This window comes from Coregonus clupeaformis, chromosome 7 (genome assembly GCF_020615455.1).
Source record: "Coregonus clupeaformis isolate EN_2021a chromosome 7, ASM2061545v1, whole genome shotgun sequence".
NCBI lineage: Eukaryota > Metazoa > Chordata > Actinopteri > Salmoniformes > Salmonidae > Coregonus > Coregonus clupeaformis.
In genome coordinates, this window is record NC_059198.1 from 28,332,980 (window position 1) to 28,353,323 (window position 20,344).

Here is a 20,344-nt window from a genome sequence, read left to right on the forward strand (position 1 = left end):
AATCCAACATATGCACCACACAGAACGCACTGCAACTACCTCTCCAATGCAATGCTGCAAGGCAAATGCAGCATTCCATTGGAAATGAATGTACTTCTGGTGGACCAAAATGCAAGATGCTGTCGGTGTGATCGAGGCGTTAGCATCATTGCATTTTGATACACCAGAAGTACATTCATTTTCAATGGAACGCTGCGTTTGCCTGTCCTAAAAGTCGCTAGAGTCGCTAAATGACGTCATAGGCAGCGCCACGGCCCACGGCAGCACCCGCTGCTCGTTGAGAAGAGTAAGAACTATAAGTGCTTTCAGGTCAGAGTCTCCAAAAGTCTCCAATAACACCAGAAAAAGTCGCTAGATTTGTCGCTAGTCGATTTTTTGAAAATGTGTCGCTAGAGGGGTCTGAATTCTCGCTAAATATAGCGACAAAGTCGCTAAATTGGCAACACTGCAGCCACGGGCCGATTCTTTTCTTGAGCAGATGGTTGGGGGCCAGAACATAATTACAAATAATTTGTAGACTGCAAATTGACCGAAAGAAGCCCAAACACATATGTTTGACTAAAACATAATCATTTCAAACCTTGCTTACATTTGTATACGATCACGTTGTGTCTCTCTATTATGCGTGGGAATACGTTGGAACAGATTTCTTAAATGAAAATCACTTGGAGTTGATTTCCTGGTGTTTCTTTTGACAGTATTTTATGTCCAACAATGAAAATTCCACACACAAGTTTGGTTGTTGTTGTTTTTTTCCTGGCTTCCCCAGTGATTTTACCCACGCACTGCTACTGATAGGCCTACATGCTTGCCCTTGGCTTTATGCACGCTTAATCGTTTCGCGTGCTCATACTTGTGTGCCACAGAGCATAATGTCATGCCTTGTCAGAGAAACCTCCACTAGCGCTTGGATTAGCCTGGGCAGCCGCTAGTGGTCGCTATGGATCCTCACTATCCATAGCTTCCAATAGCGGCTGCCCAGCTACAGTTCAATATAATTTAGTTGAGAAAAATTGTGCCTACATTGTGAAAACATTTAGGCTACGTTTAGACAGGCAGCCCAATTCTGATATTTTTTCAATGAGATCGCCTTTGAAAAACATCTGATGTGATAAGATCTGATTGGTGAGAAAATACAAATTAGAGGAAAAAAATATCGGAATTGGGCTGCCAGTGTAAACGCAGCCTTTTTATTTTATTAAAGTAATTGTACACAAGAACCACACACTTCTTCCATTTAATTCTAACTTCGAAAACGATCATGTACTTTCGATTTTCATATCCACACCCCTCTGATGACGCAATCAACATTTTCAATTTTGGGCTTTTTTTGCGGACTGTGTAGATGCTGAAAACAGCCGACGCCTTTTATCATTGTAAAAACAACAGACTTGAACAAAGGTAAGTCAATATGAACTATACAGATATCAGAATTGAATATGGCCACAAGATTCATAACTTTCTTAGCAATTGGGTTGAAGTATATTTGAAATGGCGGAGGAAAGGGAGGTGAAGTGAAGTCGCGTCAACATTTTCTCGACCATAGCATAATAATTTGTATGAAACTACATAATTACTTAAGAACTTATTAGTTGTTACATTTAAGATAACAAATGACGCAGGTAGATGTTATACACGAAGTTTCCAGATAGGCTATTACAGTAGATATTGCCAGATATTACAGTACACGGCCTGTTGACGATACTGTCTTCTGACCCGGGTGTTTTCTTAAGAGCCGCGGACGCTTGCTGCAAACATGAACACACATCGCTTGCGGAACGTTTTTTGGAAACATAAGGAACGTATTTTCCAGATCAGCGAGAACATTTTTTCATAAAACAAAAGGTTAAATTACTACACACCTTTATAGGGTATATCTCCATGTTACATCGCTTGTTTATGGAAGACATAGGTGGCCGCCTGTGCTAATTAGCTATCTAATGCGCTCCGAACACCAGTGTGTAAGTGTAACTGGGGAGGAAGTGTAGTTCCTCAACTGGAGGCACACACAGCTTGTGGATCTGTACAAAACTCTACAGTAAGTGTATATTTTTTATTTGAAGGATTATTTCGTGCTGATGTGAAACATAGGGGGCATATCAACATATGTTTCAAAAAACGGTTTCAAAGTGATGATTATTGACTTTTCTAAACGTTAAAACACTGCATCGGTATTGAATACTGAACAAAAATCTAAACGCAACATGCAACAATTTCAAATATTTTACTGAGTTACAGTTCATATAAGGAAATCAGTCAATTGAAATAAATTCATTTGGCACTAATCTATGGATTTCACATGACTGAGAATACAGATATGCATCTGTTGGTCACAAGTAGGGGTGTAGATCAGAAAACCAGTCAGTGTCTGGTGTGACCACCATTTGCCTCATGCAGCACGACACATCTCCTTCACATAGAGTTGATCAGGCTGTTGATTGTGGGCTGTGGAATGTTATCCCACTCCTCTTCAATGGCTGTGCAAAGTTGCTGGATATTGGCCGGAACTGGAACGTGCTGTCGTACACGTCGATCCAGAGCATCCCAAACATGCTCAATGGGTGACATTTCTGGTGAGTATGCAGGCCATGGAAGAACTGGGACATTTTCAGCTTCCAGGAATTGTGTACAGATCCTTGCGACATTGGGCCGTGCATTATCATGCTGAAACATGAGGTGATGTCGGCGGATGAATGGCACGACAATGGGCCTCAGGACCTCGTCACGGTATCTCTGTGCATTAAAATTGCCATAGATAAAATGCAATTGTGTTCGTTGCCCGTAGCTTATGCCTGTCCATGCCATAACCCCACCGCCACCATGGGGCACTCTGTTCACAACGTTGACATCAGCAAACTGCTTGTCCACATGACGCCATACACGTAGTCTGCGGTTATGAGGCCGGTTGGATGTACTGCCAAATTCTCTAAAATGACGTTGGAGGCGGCTTATGGTAGAGAAATGAACTTTAAATTATCTGGCAACAGCTCTGGTTGACAGTCCTGCAGTCAGAATGCCAATTGCACGCTCCCTCAAAACTTGAGACATCTGTGGCATTGTGTTGTGTGACAAAACGGCACATTTCAGAGTGGCCTTTTATTGTCCCCAGTACAAGGTGCACCTGTGTAATGATCATGCTGTTTAATCAGCTTCTTGATATGCCACACCTGTCAGGTGGATTGATTATCTTGGCAAAGGAGAAATGCTCACTAACAGGGATGTAAAAAAGTTTGTGGCAAAAATTTGAGAGAAATACATTTTTAGTGCGTTTGGAAATTTTCTGTGAAGTTTTATTTCAGCTCATGAAACATGGGACCAACACTTTACACGTTGCGTTTATATTTTTGTTCAGTGTAGTTCACATGGAGCCCAATGTTGGCAAATGTAACCACTGAAAACCCTACATAGGGAGAAAAAGGTTTGGAGAGCTACAGTCTGTTTCCTAGAAGTGTACCTATTTAGACCACATACCCATTAAGCCCACTTCCATCTTTGCATTCAAAGAAAAAAAGAAACATTTTGCGCTATTTTATGTTTCAACCAGGTCATGTTTTTATTTTAAGCCAATTAGATGTATTATTAAAGTTATTGACAGTTATTACATTTACATTTTAGTCATTTAGCAGACGCTCTTATCCAGAGCGACTTACAGTTAGTGAGTGCATACATTTTTCATACTGGCCCCCGTTATGAATAAGTTCCTACTAGTGGCCAATTTCAAAGCTGCAAAAAAACTTAGGTGTGGAGGTGACTCTAAGATAAACACATTTTTCTGATATTTTTAGTACCTTCTCAGAGAAGTGATCATACTCAATGTAAAATTAAGAGAATGTGTTGATATATGCACATGATAGCATACTACATTAATTACTATTTCTTGCCAGTTGAAAATATGGGTTTAATTTAGCAGTTTAATTTAGTCTAGTAGGCTATTTTTGGACAAGCTCCTGAAATTGATAAGCCAATTGGCCTATCAACCCTCTACCAGTTTTCTGTACAGGGTCTGCTGTCACTCTTCAAGTGTGCAATATATAAGCTTGGGCAGTATACCGTATATACCGTATACCGGGTTATTTGGAAATAGCCACGGGATGGTTCTTCATCCCATTAAAAATATTTGCTTAAAGATTTATTATACATTAAAATATTTGTAGCTACTTTGATGTTGCCACGAGCAGCACCGCAGATATTTAGATGAGTGAGATGCAAGACTTTGCTCTCACACAGTCACACACAGTATCTGCTCATACTGTGGTAGCCGGGGCACCAAAACAGAGGAGAAGTTGAGCCTCGCGCTTCAACGCTCTTAGTTGTTGTGGAAATTGCCCCACTATGCCGTTTACTTTCTGCATCTACGTACGTCATATCGCTGATTCTACTTTTATAAACACCTGCACAACGATGAGAGACCGAAGCCTTGTGAGCCACTCACTGTTGTCCAGCATACACCATAGCATAGTTACAGTATGGAATTCACAACTAAATGTTTGTAGCTAGATATAACTAACTATTACGTTAACTGTCTAAAATGTGCTAAATGCTCTGCAGTTGTGCATTTGGTTTGCTAACATAGTAGCTAGTTATCTATCAAGCTTCACTCCATTGATCTTCTTCGTGCGTGCGTGCACGTGGGTGGAGTGGGATCTTTGGAGTAGCAAAAACCTTTTGGTAACATGATATCCTTGCCGGTCCCACTCCCATTGACAAGGGGCGATAGCAACGTTTTTTCATTTTGTGTTTTCATTTTGTGAAAACAAGGAAGATTCGCCTTTCCTTGCTAGTAGTAGCTAGCTGGCAGCCACTGAGGTATAATAACAACTGGAGGCTGCATCCAAGATGTCCAACCATTGTTTTCAAGGTAAATCTACTCGCGTTTACATACGCCGATTCATGGACCGTCTATATCCGGGTTGCATCCGGTTTATATGGCCAACATCACATGCGCACTAGCGCACAGGGAGCAGCGACGACATCATCACGTCATCCAAAAACATGGCAGAATTTGGATGAATATAAGATTTTAATATCTTCGGCTGTGAGTGATGTGGGAAAAAATCAGCCTCAGCGACAATTATTTATATAATTCAATTAATGTTTTGTGCACAAAGGTGATGACTAAAGTGTCTTATTAGGAATTTTCAAATCTGACTTCTCTATGTGGGCGTCTATGGAAATTGTCTTTCTGGGCCGGGCATTAGTTAACTGCAGTATCGATGCAAAATTGTAGGAACAGTCGAAACCGTGCTTTTAGACCGGAACACTGGACCCGGGCAGCCTGGCTAAAAACATAACAAGCTAGCTAGCCTTTGTGAAATAATAACCTTTGTATAATTAAAAAATATATGCCCTGGCATTCTTATACATGCTGGTGTAACCTTAAACATGCCGGTGTAACCTTAAACATGCCGGTGTAACCTTAAACATTATCCCAGTTTGATATGCTGCTTGTGTGTTCGTTTCCATATCAGCTAAAATTAGAACGTCATCATGTTTTGGTCACTGGAGAAAAAAAGCACATGGCTAGCTAGTTGGCTACAGCAGGTTCTACCATTTCACAATAATCACTAGTTAGTACTGTAGTAATTACTTTTAAACGAAATACCTTTTTGGGTGGATTCTGGTTGTTTGGTTTACTGTTTGGTTATCAATGCAAAATAGGTTACTTTGATGTAGGGATGGGCATTTGACATTTTTTGACTGTTCCGAGTACTCACATTATTTTTTTTCAGGTACTCAAAGTTTTAGAACACAAGGCCCACACTGGAAAGAAAATGTGTGTATTTATCTATAGGCCTATGTCGATATGCCTAATTTATTATAACCATTACAGATAACAAATCCTAATTGCTAAATTGCCCCATATATATTCAGTCAATAAAAATTAAAAAGTGCCATTTTAAGATACATTTATTGAAATCGTAATATCAACTGGTTATATTATATAGTGGAACACAATCTTTAAAAATTCAGTAACCTCCGCAGTGGCGCTTGCTGGTAGAAGCCTATGGCAGTGCAATGGCATATTTACATTTACGTCATTTAGCAGACGTTCTTATCCAGAGCGACTTACAGTTAGTGCATACATTATTCTTTTTCTTTTTTTTTCATACTGGCCCCCCGTGGGAATCGAACCCACAACCCTGGCGTTGCAAACACCATGCTCTACCAACTGAGCTACCTCCCTGCCGGCCATGCGCGATGGGACAAGAACATCCCTGCCGGCCAAACCCTCCCCTACCCTGGACGACGCTGGGCCAATTGTGCGCCGCCCCATTGGTCTCCCGGTTGCGGCCGGCTACAGCAGAGCCTGAATTCGAACCAGGATCTCTAGTGGCACAGCTAGCACTGCGCCACAGTGCCTTAGACCACTGCGCCACTCGGGAGACTATCCTTGCTTTGAATATTTTTTCAAATGCTAAATGTTGCCACTGCGAAGTGATGCACATCTCACGTCTGGAACAGTTATTCTCAAGAAGTGATCATTTGAAACGGAACTCAGGCGAGTAAAAATTATAATAATCAGGGTTACAAAACAAAATGTGTCTTCTTTTCAACATACAGACTTTCGATTTAGTTTATTCTGCCTGTTCTTTGGAATTTTCTAAATGGATGAACAATTTCACATTGAACACTGTGGCTTAATGATTCTGATGAAGGAAGGACATTGCTACCTGCGCCATCCTCCAGTCACTCATTTCAGATGAGTGCTCAACAAGCAAAGCGTGTGCGTTAAAACTCTCTCAGATACTCAGAACTCAGGCCCCGTGTAGCTCAGTTGGTAGAGCATGGCGCTTGCAACGCCAGGGTTGTGGGTTCGTTTCCCACGGGGGGCCAGAATGAAAATGTATGCACTCACTAACTGTAAGTCGCTCTGGATAAGAGCGTCTGCTAAATGACTAAAATGTAAATGTATGAAAATACACTCTTTGTCTTTATCAAACTAATGTTTTTGCACATTTTCACCTGTCTATATTTAGGGAGGTTATAGCATAGGCTAACCAATTCTAAATGGCACTAGCATTTCACAAAGTAGCCTAAGTGGAAAATAGATGGCACACAATCTTTCCAAAACCGCAGCTTGTTGTTGGAACACATATTTTCCTACTTCAATCAACCAGTCCATTTTGAATTTGTGATAAGACTGTCATCATTTGGCAAGGAATGCAGCTTGTGTATCCCATCAATTCTATGCATTTTTTTCTGTAGGTCTATCGGGAGCTTGTGTGCGCGCTCAGCACACGTGTGTGTAGGGAGTGGTTGGAACACAATTGAGTGAATGAGACACAGAGGGGAAAGAGAATTTAGGGAGAAGAACTGTGTGATGCTTGGCTTGGTTTCTTTTTTGTTGTGCCCCACAAATGCACATGTACAAATGGAACACTAGAGTCAAAGCAAATTAAAGTTATCTTCAAGACAAAATAAATAAAACAATTGGGACAACATTTTACTTGCACATTCGGGCAGCCACAAATCACATTCCACCAAATAGTTTTACTGTATTTGAAAAAGAAGTGATCTCTGGTTAAAGGTTGAGCTTTGACATCCGTTCGAGTACTCCATTACTCATGCCCATCCCAACCTTGATGAATAGCCTATATAGCTTATAGATCAGATCAAGGAGCCAAGCGACAACACTGCCCCCACGGCTGTGGAAGGAATGATACGGCGTGTCTAAAAAATAATTGTAGTAAAAAAAGTATGTCAAATGCCGGAGCGTATTACAAAGAGACGCCCCTTTTGTGCCGAAAAACGACATTGCAACACTCCAAATCGTGCGTCTGCATAGAGCTTGTAGTAAGCTTAAGTGGTTAGCTTCTTGCGATCAAGTTCCTCTTGGTAACGGGGGGGAATTGTTTTAAGATGGTCGGTCATACCATGGATCATTTAGCTATTTAATTTAGAATTTAAGGCAAAAAATATATTTACACATTATTTGATAAAATATTGAATTTGCCCATAGAAACGCATTGAATAACACATTCATAAAAAACAGACAGTCAAAAAATACATCTTAAGGAATAAGGTTTTGAAGTGTCTGTCCTATAGCTATGAGATATAAGAAAGGTCAGAATTTTGTAATTAAAAAAAAAATACATATTTAACCCTTTTTGGGTTACCTTCAGACTAATCCTGTGACACTTGTGGGGGTCGTAGAACAAAAAAAGAGAACCCTATCAGTGGGGATTAAAAAGTGAGTATACGCAATGCCCACTGAAAACATTGTGGGTGTACGGCGTATACCTGCGTATAGCCCCCACTACACCACTGGGCTAAAGTCTTCCACCCAATGACCAGACGCGAACCTGATGAAGTGAGAAAGAGAAGCAACCCATGTAAATAGGTGTGCTTGTCTTTCTGGTGTGTGAAGGATGTGTTGCTATGCACAGAGGCCTTCACCCCCTCTGATACCCTGCGTCACTCACTCATTGAGACATTCATTTTGGATTCCCATGAGTTGCTTGCTAGTCACTGAATGAATGCCTCGGACCAGTGCTTTGTGAGGGACTGGGGGGCCCAGGAGTACTGGCAGGTATCCAGGGATGGCGGAGGCGTACTGGTGTGTTAAATTAGCCAGGTCCTGCAGGAGATGGAGCCCTCGGCAGTCCTTACTCAAGCCTCTGGTATTCTGCTAATCTGAGTGGGCGTATATGAGTCAGTGATCATTGTGTGTCTGTGTGTATCCATCCTGAATCTTTTCAGCAGTTCCTCTATTTGTTCCTTTCTTTGTTGTATTCTCTACATTCACTCCCCCAGAATCTAGCTGCCATTTTTGGATCCCCTTTCCACACCTCCTCCCCTTCATGTCCTTTCTGCCCCCACATTCTCTCACTCCTCTACCAAGATTCCAACTGTCCACCACCCCTCTGCTCACTGAGTATCATGCTCATGTTTTTCATGCATGTGTTTTTGATAGGTAGTCGAGAGGTCCTCAAGCATAGTTAGATTGTCACATTGACAGTTAGGCTGGGGCCTATGTTGTTATAGCAAAGTTGTTACATTGCTGTAATAACATAACATAGAGAAATTAAAAACACAAAATCTGCACACAGTTTGCCAAATGCTGAGTACAGCTAGGGGAGGACTTACTTTATATATTGCAATGACTGGTCCCTATGGTCAGAGTGGTTTTCTGGGCTGTGGAGTGCAGCGCTACAACCTATCATTAGAGGGCAAATTACTTGTGAGTGATCCATCAAGGCCAGAGGATGTAGGCTAATCCCAGGATAGAAAATGATCACATTCACTCTGTTTAAACGATCACAAGTAAAATATTTTATATTACTCAAGGTCAAATAAAGCAAGAGTCAAGGGTGATGATAAGTTCATATAGGCTACTTGCTTTAAGCTGTCACTCACTGTGATGATTTGATACAAGTGTTGGCTGTTTGACATGTCCAAATTTTACGTCATTTAGCAGACGCTCTTATCCAGAGCAACTTACAGTTAGTGAATACATATATATATATTTTTTCATACTGGCCCCCCGTGGGAATCAAACCCTCTATCAACTGAGCTACATCCCTGCCGGCCATTCCCTCCCCTACCCTGGACGACGCTGGGCCAATTGTGCACCGCCCATGAGTCTCCCGGTCGCGGCCGGCTGCGACAGAGCCTGGATTCGAACCAGGATCTCTAGTGGCACAGCTAGCACTGCGATGCAGTGCCTTAGACCACTGCGCCACTCAGGAGACATGAGGTCCCAGTTGCCCTTTAGTGGCTCTGTTCTGAGGAATTTGTTGTTCCTCTCTCAAAAAAAGAGGAAACCAAAAAGGGAAGTGAGATTATCCCAAAGGAGGCCGACCTTTTCCCTGCTATGAGTTAAAACCTCACAATTCTCACATGTCAATCTGATGTTGTTTTATTTATTACAATTAAATAAGCAGGGCAAACTGCATGGGTTAAAGGTCGGAGCTCAACACCCACAACAAAGAATCATAGATGATAGATTATACAGACAGAGGAGATTGATAGCTGCATCATTGATTTATGGGAGCTCATAACTTTGGTTATATGTAGAACAGAACCATGGTGTTCCTGTGGACATGAGTGATGCGACTACTCTACCCTGATGGGATCAAGTGGCTTATTCATGCATCATCGTTTGCTTGGTATTTGTCCCTGAGTGTGTTTTAAGAGCATAACCCTGAAACCAGACCCCATTCTAAAGCCTCAACGTAGCACAATGAGAGGCTTAGTGTGGCCAAAGAGTATAACAAAGTATAGTAAATAACTAACACGTAGCCCCTTGCTTTGGGGAATTAGCGATCACTGCACCTGTACACAGCCCATCTGAAATTAGCCCACCCAACTACCTCATCCCCATATTGTTATTTATTTTGCTAATTTGCACCCCAGTATCTCTATTTGCACATCATCTTTTGCACATCTATCACTCCAGTGTTAATACTAATTGTAATTATTTTGCACTATGGCCTATTTATTGCCTTACCTCCATAACTTGCTACATTCGCACACACTGTATATATATTTTCTGTTGTATTTTTGACTGTAGGTTTTGTTTACCCCATATGTAACTCTGTGTTGTTTTTATCGCACTGCTTTGCTCTATCTTGGCCAGGTCGCAGTTGTAAATGAGAACTTGTTCTCAACTGGCTTACCTGCTTAAATAAAGGTGAGATAAAAAAAATCTCACCCTCTTCAGGGTTTGTTGTTTTGGGTCCCAAATGAACATTTAAAGAGTTAGCCGGGTTAGATTTGGACACAGTTGGGTGCCCTTTTTAATAATGTGCTCTAATTTTCCCATTATTTAGGGAGAGTGAAAGGGGACAGAAAGAGCACGAGAGAGAGAGAAAGCACAGAAAGAGCAAGCTGCTGCTGCAGGGAAAAGAGGGAGGGGGGATGTGGGGAAGTGAGATGGATTTCCCGTAAATCACCATCAACCAATCACAGCTCCTACCCAGGTTGGCAGTGGGCCAGTGGGATCAAGCGACACCAAGCAACCGAGATACACAGCAAAATTACAGAGAGAAGTAGAGAGAGAGAGAGAGAGAGAGAGTCAAAAGAGACCTATATTACAGAGAGTTAGTTGTCATTTGTAAGGATAGGGGTATATACTAGCAGAATATATGACTCCAGTTTAGTTTAGTGAAAAACGGATAACCAGAAGAGACTGCAGACCTTCAATTCAGACCTGCCTCTGTCGGTAGGTCTATGTTTCCTTCCTCAACGTCTGTTTTTCTGTCCAGTTCTTTGTCAAAGGGCCTGTTCTTACTTAAGCCCCACTTGACTTCAGTTGGGGTGTGGTGCTGTGTTTTGGAGGAGGGGTACGTGTGCGGAGCTCTCGCTTTAGCAGGAAGTAATGATCAGTGAATGAGAAAACTGGTGTGCCTGCTCAGAGTCTGTGTTAGACAAAGTGTGTGTGGAGGATGGGACAGAGAGATAGACAGCAAAGTGGGGAGTTGACTCTCAAGGAAGCAAAATTCACTGAACAGTGTGTGGATTGTTTTATTCTAATGCTATACAGGTTCTAAGAGATTTCTTACATGATTTGCATATCTGGGTATAAACAGGGTAGTTGAGTATTTACTTAGCATTTACCCTGGCAGTCAACCTGAGCTTGGTCTGTCATAAAGGGAACAGGGCACCTGTCTAAGGGATGTGGTCCTCTGTAGCTCAGCTGGTAGAGCACGGCGCTTGTAACGCCAAGGTAGTGGGTTCGATCCCTGGGACCACCCATACACAATTTTTTTTTTTTATGCATGCATGACTGTAAGTCGCTTTGGATAAAAGCGTCTGCTAAATGGCATATTATTATTATTATTATAACATCAAAAGTGAGGGGGAAAGATAAACTCCTGTGAAATGCAGGCACACTGATGCAACATGCAGCAACCTCTACAGCTCTCAGCTTACAGTGTACACTAAGCAGGCCTAGGTCCAAAGCCTCTCTGCCATTTCTCTACTGATTTAAACATGCTCAGATCAGAGGAGTCTGAGTTTTCATTTGAAAGACAAACTCCATGCTTGATGCTTGTTAACTGACATTAAATACATGAATACAGCATACACCTATATCGTTGGTATACAAACAGAAATCATGCCATGTTTGACCAGTCTAGCTCATTGTATCTTATCCCAGCAGTTTTCATGTGTATTTTATTTTGCGTAGAGGCTGTCAGAGAGTTTCAACTCAAGGTGTAAATCTTGGCAGGTGTTTTGCACATTGTTTTGTGCTGTTGAACCTATATTGCGCTCTCCAACACACACACACACACACACACACACACACTCCTTCTATTCTGTGGAACTGAGGCAGGCCTGTTCCTTGAACATGCCATGTAGCAGTCTTTACAACACGACTACTTCCTGGTGTTAACTACACAGTTGTAACTGTCAAAACAAGGCCGTGATCGAGTTTCCTGTCTCATTCGCTCACCGCAAAACTTGAAGTTTCAGCAGAGAAGGAGTTGCGATCAAGTTTCTGTGTCAAGCATACACTTCCTCCATGTTGAGAAAGTTATATGTTTCAAATCAAATTTTATTGGTCACATGCGCCGAATACAACAGGTGTAGACTTTACCGTGAAATACTTATTTATGAGCCCATTCCCAACAATGCAGAGTTAAAAAGTAAGAAAAAGATTAGCTAAATATTTTTTTGGGGTGATGAGCCACAATACAAGGCAGAGATAAACCATTACTACATTGACTTGTTTCACTGCCACACAAAGCCGGCCATGGTTCCATTCTTAGCAGGTGTGAAGTTCAGTTGACATGAGGGAGGATCTTTGCAGAAGTTAATCAGCTATACTGTGGTTTTTGATTACCCAGTCGCTGTCCCTGCAATCACAAGCTCTGCTCCGCTCTCTGCTAATGGACAGGTGTGAGGATCACTTAGATCAGCAAGTTGGTTGTTGTGGAAATCTGCTTCAACTGAAGTGCTGTACACTGAGCTGTTCAAGGATGGACCGTTTTGAATAGTCCAACCAACAGCGAAGTTAGTAAACAGGATAAAACCATGTTTTATTCTGAATTGACATCATTTTCTGTTTCCTTCTCCAGCAGGTGAGATGGCGGTGAGTCAAAGGCCCTTAAACTCGACCACACCGTTCTTAGATTCATCCCAAATAGAGCTGAAGGGGTCTTGCCCAGGCCTCCCCAGCCCAGCAGGCAGGACGAGTGACGAGAAGGGGAAGAAGAGCAAAGGGGACTTCATGGCTTGTTTAAAACCCAGACTAGTTCAAGCCCTAACACAGGGCACAGCAGAACAAGTGGGTGAAGAAGGTCCACTGAACTATCAGAATCGCTTGTTCATAGCCCAGGCTGTATGTGAGTATACTCAGGACGGGGCGATACTAGTTTTAATAGGATTATTTGCAGAGAGAGAGAGAGAATGGCACCAAGCTAACACCTGCTGTCTGTGCTTCCCCAGGTGAAACCCAAGAGACCCAGGAGCTCATCCCCTCCGGCTCCAAACACTCCTATGTCCCATCCCCCAACTGCTTAATCAACCGGTATGACCTCACTTATCCCTCCATAACACACTCCATCATTATCTCTCCTTCCAACTCTCTCAATCTTTGGTTTTCTTCTTTAGCTACAAAGCATTAGTCAAACCACTAATGTCTTCATACAGTCTTCTGTTTTCGTGGCAGTACTCTATTCACACAGGCATTGCTGTTGTGTCTTCCACAGGGCCTCCTCAGAGCACAACAATGTGGCGTGTTCCACTGCAGCCTCCAACCAGGACAAACCAGGCTCCCTGGCCCACCGCTCCCCCAGGAAGAAGCAAAGGAAGAAACAGAAGAGGAAGGAGAAGAAAGAGGAGGAGAGGGAGACAGGGAACCAGAGACAGAGACGTAGAGTGCCTTCTGGTGTCCCTGAGCAGGAGAGCCAGACTGGCAGTTCTCCTCAACTGATCCAGACCCAGGTAAGATGAGCACTCTCCCTGTAACATCCTACCGTCAGACACAAAATGGATGACGTTGAACTCTAGTTGAACTTGAAGTGCCTTTCTTGTGATTCATAGTCTGTAGTATAAACCGTAGACAGTCTCATATAGTGTTTGAGCTTCTATCAGCAAACATCCTAGCACAAACATTAGCATTCCAACCAGGAGGAAGTGATTCAGAGAACTCTTGACTGTCTGAGACAAAGCTTCCTTTCAGGTGTTCATAGTCTTGAAGCCTCACCCACACAGATAGTTGTCAGTGTCAGCATCATCACCTGGAGTTGAAAGCTATTTCCTGGCAGACAGTCACCTTTAATCACCTGGTGGTTGTTGTTTTTCTCCCCTTTAGGAGGACGCTTCAGAGCCCCAAAGATGCCAAAGTAACATCAGCACTTTCTGCAGTAGCAGTATCCAGAGTTTAGAGGTGCATGACACAAGACGCCCCCCTTACCCCCTCCAGGACTGCAACAGGGGCCCCAGCCCTCCCCACCAAAGCTGGGGCCCCCAGGTGTTTAGCCCCCCCTCCAACCTCTTAATCTATGGGCAGGAGAGTGACTCGGACTCTCCTCTCTGCAGTGTGGGAGACTGTTCACTGGCCCTAGCGGGGCTCAGGGGCAGTGTCAGTCAAGAGGACCGATGCTACGCAGGTCCCTTCTGCAAAGACATCTGCAAAGACGTGGAAAGGGATGTCAGGGAGGAGGGAGAAGTCTCAGAGACTGACACCAACGAGGGCCTGATCTTCAATGAGGTAACTTTCCAGACTGCAATAGTTGTCGATGAAGGCAGTTGTTTACTTGTGGCTTTTTCTGATTCCTCCTTATTCACTCAGCCAATTGTTCTTTCCCATTTCCTATTAGAATATCCAGCCTGTCAATTATGAGTACAGGGAGGAGAAGGACTACAGCCTCTGCAAGTCTATCAACACAGGATCATACGGGGAAGTGTGCAGTGTGCAAGACAACAGAACACACTTCAGATTTGCTGCCAAAAAGGTACAACAGCACTTACACTCTCTGTGTATACATTATCTGTGTGTTATCTCTCGCTATTGATAACTATAGAACTCTCTCCTTCCTCACAGATTCTCCTGAAGAGTTTTAGTAGTGAGGAAGTGGGTACGTGGAGTGCCCTGAAGTCTCCTCGCGTGGTGGAACTCTTCGGAGTGATCAGAGAGGGGCCCTACGTCATCCTCTTAATGGACCTCAAAGCTGGTGAACTATATACTATACTGTACCTTGATCTCAGGCAGTGACCTAGACACTAGTGATGCGCGGGCCAGCTGTTTGTTCACCCGCTCCCGCCCGCAATTGCTAATAACCCATCTGCAACCGCCCGACTATATGTGATAAAGTGAAAATTTGAGGCCCGACCCTAACCCGCTAATATAGAAAAATGCTGTAGGCTACAGTCCAAGACAGTGGAATGTTTTTTTCCTGATTTTAGATATGTTTCTGCTTATAATTTCTGACATTTTGGTAGACTATTTGTTACTCATCTTGTCTATAATTAGATACATGCAGCTTCTCTTCTGTCATTATATGTTGCCCTGGAAGACTAAATAAACCCTTCCTCACCAGAAACATAATAAATTATAGAATTAATGCTTCAATCTAGTTGACATCGGTAAAATAGTTTTTCTCTGTCATCTTCTTTCGTGGAGCAAAGATGTTTAGGGACCAAAACATAATTAAAGGGGGAACGATTTTCTGTGCTAAATTTCCAAATGACATCAGTTTGACCCAACATGTTTCTGAAAATATTTCAGTTAGTCTAGAATGCCTCTTTCATGTGGTTGAAATACTATCAGCTTTTATGATGCTGATAGAGATAGATACCATATGTAGAGGTACTAACTGAGCATTCGCATTCTCTCAAGATGCTGAAATAAATAAATCATATTTATCCACTCCTGTTCCTGAGTCCAAATTTTGCCTACATTTGGTGTATCATTTTACTGCAAGAAATCCTTTATTCTGCAGGAGTTAATATTACGGCTATGTGAGAGGTTATAGACCTACAGTCAGTGTCCAGATTTCAGTTTCCAGTTAACCCATCTGAACAGTAGGCTACAGTTCCCTTGAACTTCCCTATTTGAAGTCCCCGTCTTGTGACTGTTGAATGTGTATAGCACCTCACAATCATCACACTTTTACCACTTCACCAAATCTTTCTCAAACATAACTTTTCTGGCCCTCCCTTCTCTTTATTTTCAACTCTCCTTTCGTAGCTTTTCTCTTATTGAATTCAACTCTGACATTGTCCTTTTTGCCTCCGTGGATTGACGGTAACTTTTTCTGCCCGTTCCCAAAAACGTGGTTATTAGCGTGTAGGCTATTTGGCGCGCGTACAGTTAGACCCTAGGTTTATGCACTAATGCCAGATAGCCTAAAATGATTAAAGAAAAACCTCAATGTAGCCTATAGATATAAATTGCGCAATAATTATACATTTATGCATTTTTTCAAGGTATTGTTTCTCTTTATTCAACCGGCCCGCCACCCACCCGCCCTTCATCTACACAATATTTAATGATCCGAAACCGCGGGATATGAGTCAACCAGGGCATCACAACTAGATGCCTCTGTTACAGTTTCTCGTAGGATGCCTCTAATTACCACTATGATTTTGAGGTGATTTTCCATCACCCACTGACCCCTCCTGCCCTCTTCTCTATTGTCTGCTTCTAGGCTCTGTGGGTCAGCTTATTAAAGAGAGGGGTCGGCTACCTGAGGACCTGGCCCTGCACTACCACTGTCAGGTCCTGGGGGCGCTGGAACACCTGCTGAAGAGACGAGTGCTGCATCTGGACATAAAGGGTAGGCCGAGACATGAGATAATGAAAATGGCTGACTTATGAACAAAACTACAGCAGAAGGTTAATAACACACATGGCAACTAAATGTCTGGGCACATACACTGACTCTGGTGATGACACTAGGCATTTTCAAACTAGGTTTGATTATGGCGTTTGATTATGGCAGCTATTAAAACAGTAATTACAAGACTTGTGTCTTGACAGTCGACACATGTAAAGAGCAATAGAAGAAGCAGACGTTCAGGATATTCATATTTTGCCTTGGTGAGAGTAAGTTATTTCTCGGTTGTTTTTGCAGTTGTTATGTGGAACACAAGAGTCACAGATCGTGTCTTGATCTCGAGCACCTGTGTTGTGAAACCAGAGCACCACAGGCTGAGAACGCGCCAAGCCGGGAATTTCCCACAGTGTGACTCACCGCTGCTCTTTAGAGAGGGCGCATGTGCTCGCCAGCCAGAGAGGGAGAGCCAGAACTAGAGATTAAGCGAGAAAGCAAAGGATAGACAGTCGTAACCGCAAGGCTCAGTGCTCAGACGCCACCTGGTGTCAGACATGCCACACCACACAGGCACAGATACAACAGGGAGGTTTGGCCAAGTCACCTGCTGCCTGTCTATTATGCTATAAGCCCCAGATTCATTCCTTCCCCAACAGCCGTTTCTTAATAGCCAACATGACTTGGATTTGACTCTTTTCCCCCTGGCTACCAGAACATCGCCCCGTCTGCATAGCTACAGTGCTGCTAAATATGGCTGTCTCATCCCGGGATTACAGAACAACAATAACCGAATCCAGCATATAGCCATAGATTAACATGCCTTCCTGTGTGTGTGTTGCAGCGGACAATGTGTTGCTGTCAGAGGACGGGAGGGACACCTTTCTGTGTGACTTTGGACACTCGGAGAGAATGGACATTCATGGACAGAGCCTAAGTGCATCCCAAGGAGGTAGCAAAATATGAACTCAAGCCTCCACTATGAAATACAGAGGGTTTGACCTGGTTGTCATGTCTAAATGTATACACTGTGTATGTGTGTGGGAGCAGATCTGAAGGGGACAGAGACTCACATGGCCCCGGAGATTGTGAAAGGGGAAACCCGCGGAGCCAAAGCAGATGTGTGGAGCAGCTGCTGCATGTTACTACACATGCTCATTGGCTGCCAGCCCTGGACACGATACTACTCCCGCCCACTGTACTTCAAGGTATCATTCAACACCCTGTCTTCATACTTGACATGTGACACATACTGTATGTAGCTATATGAAGATCTTTTTTGGAAATTGTAGCCAATATTAGGCCCTGATTGGATTTAATCTTCATGTCATGGATTGATTGTTCATGTCGCTATGGTTACAGATAGCCAATGAGCCTCCGCCTCTGAGGGAGATCCCGCCCGACTGCAGTCCCTTCACTGCTGATGTCATAAAGGCGGGACTACAGAAGGAGCCAACCAAGAGGGCCTCCGCTTCGGAGCTCAAGGGAAGAGCAGCCAGAGCTCTGAGAGAAGGTGAGGGGGAAGCACCGCCACTGTTTTTAGATCAGTTCTTAGATATTAAAAACTGGCTGTTAACCATGTTCATGTGAATACTGGCTAACCAACCTACTGCTTTTAGATCAGTCCTTAGATGTTATAACTTTGTTATAACTGACTAACAACCCTACTGTGTGCCTGTAGTGGGAGGACTCAGCAGCCCCATCAGAGGGTCCTATAAGGAGCCACTACAGATAGATGACAGCCCCAGCCAGTCTAGCCAGCCCCGGCCTCCCTTCAGCAGCGACACCTGCTCTGAGGAGAGCCCTGAGCTATGGCTGGAATCCATGAACCCAGGGGGGAAGGAGATTAACAATGATGATGAGGAGGAGGAGGAAGGCAGTGAAGAGACAACCTCACCTCCAGACTCACCTCGCTCTCTACTGACACAACTCCATGAATGGCAAAATCCCAAGATGGCCGACGTCACCTCCACCGTGTCCGAGCTTGAACTGCGCAAACTGGAGAGAGGTGAGGGTTGTTACAACATTCTGCGTGTTTTCTGTCTGTCAGTCTATGTATCTAAGTACATTTTACTTGATGTGTATCTGTGTGTCTACGGTATATCAAGTCAAGTCAACTCTTCTGTTCTTAACACTCTTCTTTTGCTGTGTTTGTCTGCAGAGTTCTACCTGACCAGTCTGTCTCAGCTGCACTCAGCTGAAACCCAGGAGCAGCTACTGTCCTGCCTGAGCAGCAGTGACTGTTACTCCAACAGGGACTTATGGGACAGAAAGGTAACCCACCATATAATATGGCCAGATGTAGGGTGTGTAATGTGTTTCTGTGGGTTGGTATTTTATCAGCACATTCACAGTTCTCCCACTCCCTGACTACAGGACTCTGGCCGTTGGTCCATCAGCCCAGGTGATGACCTCAGCTCTGGCGTGTTCTCCTACAACAGCCAACCGGACGGACAGATTCTCAGTATGGACTGGCTGGTTCACCATACCCACCTGTCTCCACCACAATGCTTTGAGGGTGAGTGACATCTCTCATTATCTGACCCTGGGGCTTATTCAGGAAGGTGCTACAGCTCAGGATGTTTAGATAAGAGTATCATGTCATATTGTTTCCCACTGGATAGGACCTCATTCTCCTCAATCCCATAGAGATCTCATTCATGCTGAGAAAGCATGTGCAGTGCACTCATGTTGGCTGTTTCTCTGCACTGTGTTTGGCTCAGGAGTTGACGTCTGCATCACGGACGTAAATGGGCAAAGCATCCGGATCCGAGAGAAACGCAGGGTGAAGGTGGGCCACATCGCCACAGGGATCAGCGACCAGGTGAGTGAGGGCTCATGGCTGAATCTGCCTCCCCTGACAACAAGTCATGCATGATCATATTTTCATTTTGATGCTCATCCTTTTCACAGGCGACTACACACAGGCCTTCATTACACCACCATAAACCTTACACCTGTGTGTCTCTCTCTCTCCCTTAGATCTCTGAGAGGGTGTTCACCATGGAGACTCAGGAGCGGGAGCCAGTGGCCCATGATGAGGAGGTGCAGGACTCTGGCCTTCTGCTCCGCTGTGTCCCTGCTCCTGACTACAGTCAGGCCTGGAGATGGAGGGTCAAGGAGGGGGTTCTGGAGACTCGTGACTGAGCCATCAATCAACTCTCCCCATTCAGTACCAGTCTCATCAAGCATCAGGACTGTGGACTCACTCCTGTACGCCGGTCTTAAAGCCTATCCTGCTTTTTATCAAACTGTGCGTTTTGTATAAAGGGACAAACGTCATGCGTTTCTTATAAATGGATATCCCTGTAAATTACAGAAGCACACACGTGTGGTGTTTGTGTTCTCTTTACAAGAGAAAATTAGTTCATGTGAATCAGCTACAACTGCCTTTTCTCAAAGAAAGGTATGGAAAGTCTTGACAGTGCTGTAGACCTAGCATAATTTTATACAGCTGTCCAAAAATGACAGCCCTTTTCTGTACTTAGAGCACACCCAACAGTAGCACTGAGCCAGTAGGATGTTAACATCTCAACCCTGTGTACCTTACAGTAACATGGAACCAGGTACACATGGAATCATGTCATGAAATAAAAGCTGTACTCGAGTATTTCATATCCATT

The 20,344-nt window shown here is 43.6% G+C and overlaps 1 protein-coding gene across 3 annotated transcripts; it reads left to right on the plus strand.

The window, feature by feature from the left end:
• The first annotated feature begins 1,269 nt into the window (after positions 1 to 1,269).
• On the plus strand, positions 1,270 to 20,331 carry LOC121569549 (mitogen-activated protein kinase kinase kinase 14-like). 3 transcript variants are annotated; one of them, XM_041880606.2, is made up of 16 exons: positions 1,270 to 1,401; positions 13,023 to 13,289; positions 13,393 to 13,474; positions 13,656 to 13,890; positions 14,261 to 14,659; positions 14,769 to 14,903; positions 14,993 to 15,122; positions 16,599 to 16,727; positions 17,566 to 17,673; positions 17,772 to 17,929; positions 18,084 to 18,234; positions 18,403 to 18,729; positions 18,883 to 18,995; positions 19,098 to 19,239; positions 19,445 to 19,545; positions 19,704 to 20,331. In XM_041880606.2, exons 2-16 carry the CDS (start codon positions 13,031 to 13,033, stop codon positions 19,866 to 19,868), a joined length of 2,634 nt encoding a protein of 877 aa, XP_041736540.2. In that variant the 5' UTR covers positions 1,270 to 1,401; positions 13,023 to 13,030; the 3' UTR covers positions 19,869 to 20,331. The 3 variants fall into 3 exon arrangements, with proteins under 3 accessions (XP_041736540.2, XP_041736542.2, XP_041736541.2); XM_041880608.2 differs by lacking the exon at positions 1,270 to 1,401 and adding an exon at positions 2,019 to 2,038; XM_041880607.2 differs by lacking the exon at positions 1,270 to 1,401 and adding an exon at positions 10,965 to 11,164.
• The last annotated feature ends 13 nt before the right edge of the window (positions 20,332 to 20,344 follow it).